A 5,135-nucleotide genomic window follows, 5' to 3' on the forward strand; every position below is an offset into this window, starting at 1 on the left:
AAAGGGCAAGGAACTGATACCATCACCTTGAGTCTGATGAATAGAGCTTGTGAGGTAACAAATTATGTGACACCCTACTTTTTAGCAAATCTAAATGGTTTTTTTATCAATGCACATTGCTCAAATTAGTTAATAGAAAAAATTAGTTAGTGGATAGTGACAATCATAAGCTATTTTTGGTTATCTAACACTGAACATATCTATAAATTCCCCCACTTCTACCTGTTAAAGCAGAAAACAATATTAAGTGACATAAAAAGGAAATAAGGAGAAGTAGAACTCAACAAAGTGGTGATAGTGTTTTTTTCTTAATTTTTAGTAATTCATTGAATAGGTGAATTAATATGGCTGGTGGAGCTTTTGTTGATACAAGTGGAGTGAGACATTATGAAGGAAAAGTGACTGCATTTGTGTTGATTACTTGCTTTGTGGCTGCAATGGGAGGCCTTCTTTTCGGCTATGATCTCGGTATTACAGGAGGAGTGACTTCTATGGATGAATTTTTGATTAAATTCTTTCCGTCGGTGTATAAGAAAATGAAAGATGAGACACATGAAACAAGTCAATATTGCAAATTCGACGATCAACTTCTAACGTTGTTCACTTCTTCCCTATACCTCGCAGCATTGATAGCTTCTTTCTTTGCTGCCACAACCACAAGAGCATGGGGACGCAAGGCCTCTATGTTTCTTGGTGGATTTTTTTTCTTAATCGGTGCATTATTAAACGGATTTGCAGTAAACATTGAAATGCTAATCATCGGTCGTCTACTTCTAGGATTTGGTGTGGGATTTTGTAATCAGGTATGAATAATTCAAGCACTATGTAACTTTTTTTTCAGTTTAGAATTTCTATCATTGTTATAACTTTTCTGTTGTTATAAATTTTATTGTGACAGTCGGTACCAGTGTATTTGTCTGAAATGGCTCCGGCGAATATTAGAGGAGCACTCAACATTGGCTTTCAAATGATGATTACAATTGGTATTCTAGCGGCAAATCTTATCAATTATAGCACTTCCAAGATGAAAAATGGATGGAGAATCTCTTTAGGTCTTGGAGCAGTGCCTGCTGTTGTTTTATGCATTGGATCTCTTTGTTTAGATGAAACACCTAACTCCTTGATTGAAAGAGGAGATCATGAAAAAGCAAAATCAATGTTGAAGAGGATCCGCGGCACTCAAAACGTCGATGAGGAATTTCAAGATCTTGTTGATGCTAGCGAGGAAGCTAGCAAGGTGGATCATCCATGGAAGAATATTTCTCAACCAGAATATAGACCTCAACTCACTTTTTGCTCTTTCATTCCGTTCTTCCAACAACTTACCGGAATTAATGTCATCATGTTTTACGCTCCCGTACTTTTCAAGATCTTAGGCTTTGGTGATGATGCTTCACTCATGTCTGCAGTTATTAGCGGCGGTGTCAATGTTGTTGCCACACTTGTTTCTGTCTTCTGCGTGGACAAGTTTGGAAGAAGGATATTGTTTCTAGAGGGTGGCACGCAAATGTTTATTTGTCAGGTGAAATTTTTTTAACATATTGCTTTTGAGTTCATGCATGCACAAGACCTATTATGCGTCAGACACCAAACACGTCTTTGATCTGAAGTGTCTGTGATCTATGGTTGTAGGTTATTATTGGAATCATGATTGCTGCAAAGTTTGGATTGACTGGCCAGGGATCATTTACCAAAGGCGAAGCCGACATCCTTTTGTTCTTTATTTGTGCATATGTTGCGGCATTTGCATGGTCTTGGGGACCATTGGGTTGGTTAGTGCCCAGTGAAATATGCGCTCTTGAGGTTCGACCTGCAGGTCAAGCTATAAATGTTGCAGTGAACATGTTCTTCACATTTATCATTGCTCAAGTCTTCTTAACCATGCTTTGTCACCTGAAGTTCGGCCTCTTCTTTTTCTTCGCGGGATTTGTGGTCATTATGACCGTTTTCATTGCCCTATTTTTACCTGAGACTAAGAATGTTCCAATTGAAGAAATGAATAGGGTGTGGAAGTCACATTGGTTTTGGACCAGGTTTGTTCCCGATCAAGTTGTTGTTGGTGGCAATAACAAAAAGGTATCTCCATGAATTTGATAAAGAATCGACTGTGATGAATAAGAAAATCAAAAGCAGTGACTACAAGGAATCTCGAAGAAAATGAATGAGTGGGAAAATAAATTGTAGCATTGTGCAATAAATAATGAAATCTTGATGCACTTGAAACTATTCAAGATTTTGTTGTTTTTCTTCTATTATTTTAGAGGAAAAATTGTTATGTCCCACTTGATTTTGGTTTGATGAATAATAATTGGATGTGTTGTTCTTAAGATGCTTCTTTAAGTTTCTTTCTCTTATATATGTTTGAAATGATTCGTTAAAGATATGAAGAAATACAATACAACTATCTTTTAATTGTGGCTTACATATATTTTTAAATGTTTGTTTAAATATATATGGCCGAGCGAATTGAGAGTTTTGTGGTAAAGCTATAAAATGTGTGTGCTTGGTGAGCCAATCACAAATCACCCAAATCACAGTATGGCCGAGCGAATTAGGAAAATGTGTTATAAAATTCATGGCAACATCTTCCTAGACTTGAGTTGGTATTGGTTGTGGTTATAATAGTCCATTTTTTATGGTTGATACTTATTGTGTTGATATGTTGAGTAATGTTTAACAAATTTTGAGAAGCCCGGCCAAATTGTTTTATTTGGAGTTCCAAATATTTTAAAAATTCGGAAAGGAAAAAAAACGTCAATATAGCAGGCAACAACCGTAATAAAATTGGTTAGACACAAGAAAACAAAATTTATAAGAGAAAAATGAGAGCATACATTCTACCAATTAATCGACACTTAGCATATAATTTATACAGTTGATCAAATTCTGTTTTTTTTTTCATTGAACAATGGTTCCTTAGACAATAGTTCGCCCATTATACAACCTAGAGACCAAGTATCAATAGTTGTTTAGTATTGTCTTGCCCCAAAGAAGAAGTTCAGCTTCCATGAGAAACACATAGATAATTCAATTTCCTCTATGAAATTTAATACTCAACCAGGGGACAACAAAGGACTACTATGGGGACAACAAAGGACTACTATAAGTCAGAACAACTAGTCAAATTTTGCTATTGGTCCATAAACCTACTTAATCTCAGAAATTTCTACATCTTGAATAGAGAGATAATTTATTCAAAATAGGGAATGATTCAAGACCAAACAATTAAAATCTAAAGCTTAAAAAAATAGATTGAAAAATAAAAATACTATTGATTGAAGATAGAGGAATCTAACCTTCAATAGACTGGCCATGATAGTGCATAAACCCTTATAGATTTTAGATGGAAAGAGACAGAGACAACAACATAACAATTTCATTTGCTTTTTAGACTTCCTTGCAGCTTATGAGAAATCGACCCTCTTTTGAAATATATGAAAGACGAAAACAGAGAGGATTGACCCTTTGATTAACTTAGTCTTCTTTGTTGCGTGTGAGAAGAAACAATTTGGAATTTAGGATTTGGATGTGAGAAGAAACAATTTAGAATTTAGGGTTTGGATGAGAAGACGACACAAAACATTGTTTTGGGCTTTGAAGAGAGATATTTTTGTTTGAAATAAAAAATATGAACACAATACTTTATACTGTTATAAATTTTTTACAAAAGTAATTTTTAATTATATTAAATAAAATATAATAATTTTTACACATGATCAAATCAAATCATATCATTTTAATATTTGTGAGATATTTTATATGGGTTTAATGATGAGGCTCTAACAGTGTAAAAAAAATTTACATTATATTTATCTTTTTTCTCATTTTATATTTGTTTAAATATGATTTTTGTTCTCTTATATTTATCTCTTTGAATGAATTATTTTTTAAAGTATTAAATAAAAAGAATGGTTTTTTTATATTGTAAAAAAAATTCATATCAGTCAAAAGTAAAAACATTTTTTTTATTTTTTTTATTTTTACATTATAACAAATATTTTCTAAAACATCTTCATATTAGTAAGAGAAATCTTCACATTGTAAAAAAATATTTTGTACTGAATATAACTTTAATTTTAGTAATTTTTTATTTTTTATTTTTTCCTTGTAAAAAAATATAAAAGATATCCCATTCAATTGCACAAAATCTTAAATTTCTAATTTTATTTTATTTTGTACAATTTTTTATATTTATGACCATATAAAAAGTTATTATAGATATTATTGAGAAAACTTATCAAATTTACAACAAATTTTTATTTAACTATAATTTTTATCAATTTTAAAAAGATTATAAATATTATTGTCAATTTTTTTTCTCTTTTACAATTCTTATCTATTTTAGAATAAATTTGTAATATAATTTTTATTTCATAAACTTTTTAATATTAAAAAATTCATTTTTTTCATACATTTAGTTAATCACGAACGTTACATTTTTAAATATATTTGATTTATTATAAACACATTTAAAGTTTTGAACATGAATAATTGGAATGTTTAACAGTGTAAATTTTTTTGCTTTAATGATGAATAACAATAAATGTATTACAACAAAATAGAAGTTATGTGTATGTGAGAGTGAAAATATTTTATGAACATTGATTCAAAATATATATATATATATATATATATATATATATATATATATATATATATATCATCAACATATAAGCGACGGTTTTAATATGCCAACACTTTCAAAACCGTAGCTTAAAGTGTATACACAACGGTTTTCACCAAAAATCTAGAAATTTATCCACGTGTAAAAAACCGCAGTTTATTACCCTTTAGACAACGCTTTTTAAGTCGTTGCCTATTCTTCTGTGGCCTAAAGCTAAAAATATTGTAGTGTCCTTTGCATCTTTGTAAAGGCCTAACCAAGATAAGGAAGCCACTAGTCTTGCAACAATTGGTTTAACACCATAGTGACTTGTAGTTGGTGTGCTATAATTTCATTAAGGAAAGTCTTTCGAAGATTAATGAGATTTGGCGGGAATAATGTATCTTTGGAATAAAGTAAGCCTTTTGAAAATTTATTCCAATTTTGTACCTCAGTTTCTCAACTAACTTTTTTCCATTGTTGCTTTATGTGTAATACCGTTAGATTTTATGGACAAGATCTACTACTAGTG

General features: G+C 31.0%; 1 protein-coding gene across 1 annotated transcript; it reads left to right on the top strand.

Moving 5' to 3' along the window:
• Positions 1 to 252: 252 nt before the first annotated feature.
• LOC127092486 (sugar transport protein 10) lies at positions 253 to 2,292 on the top strand. The gene is made up of 3 exons (XM_051031365.1): positions 253 to 803; positions 899 to 1,522; positions 1,633 to 2,292. The coding sequence occupies exons 1-3, from the start codon at positions 345 to 347 to the stop codon at positions 2,086 to 2,088; spliced, it is 1,539 nt and encodes a 512-aa protein (XP_050887322.1). The 5' UTR covers positions 253 to 344; the 3' UTR covers positions 2,089 to 2,292.
• The last annotated feature ends 2,843 nt before the right edge of the window (positions 2,293 to 5,135 follow it).

The sequence above is a fragment of the Lathyrus oleraceus genome, chromosome 6, assembly GCF_024323335.1.
Source record: "Lathyrus oleraceus cultivar Zhongwan6 chromosome 6, CAAS_Psat_ZW6_1.0, whole genome shotgun sequence".
Taxonomy (NCBI): Eukaryota; Viridiplantae; Streptophyta; class Magnoliopsida; order Fabales; family Fabaceae; genus Lathyrus; species Lathyrus oleraceus.

Excerpts from the sequence above, each read along its gene's own strand:
- LOC127092486 (XM_051031365.1), top strand. The coding sequence starts at position 345 with ATGGCTGGTGGAGCTTTTGTTGATACAAGTGGAGTGAGACATTATGAA. Across the intron at positions 804-898 it reads GTGTGGGATTTTGTAATCAG|TCGGTACCAGTGTATTTGTC; the intron begins GTATGAATAATT and ends TTATTGTGACAG. Across the intron at positions 1,523-1,632 it reads CGCAAATGTTTATTTGTCAG|GTTATTATTGGAATCATGAT; the intron begins GTGAAATTTTTT and ends CTATGGTTGTAG.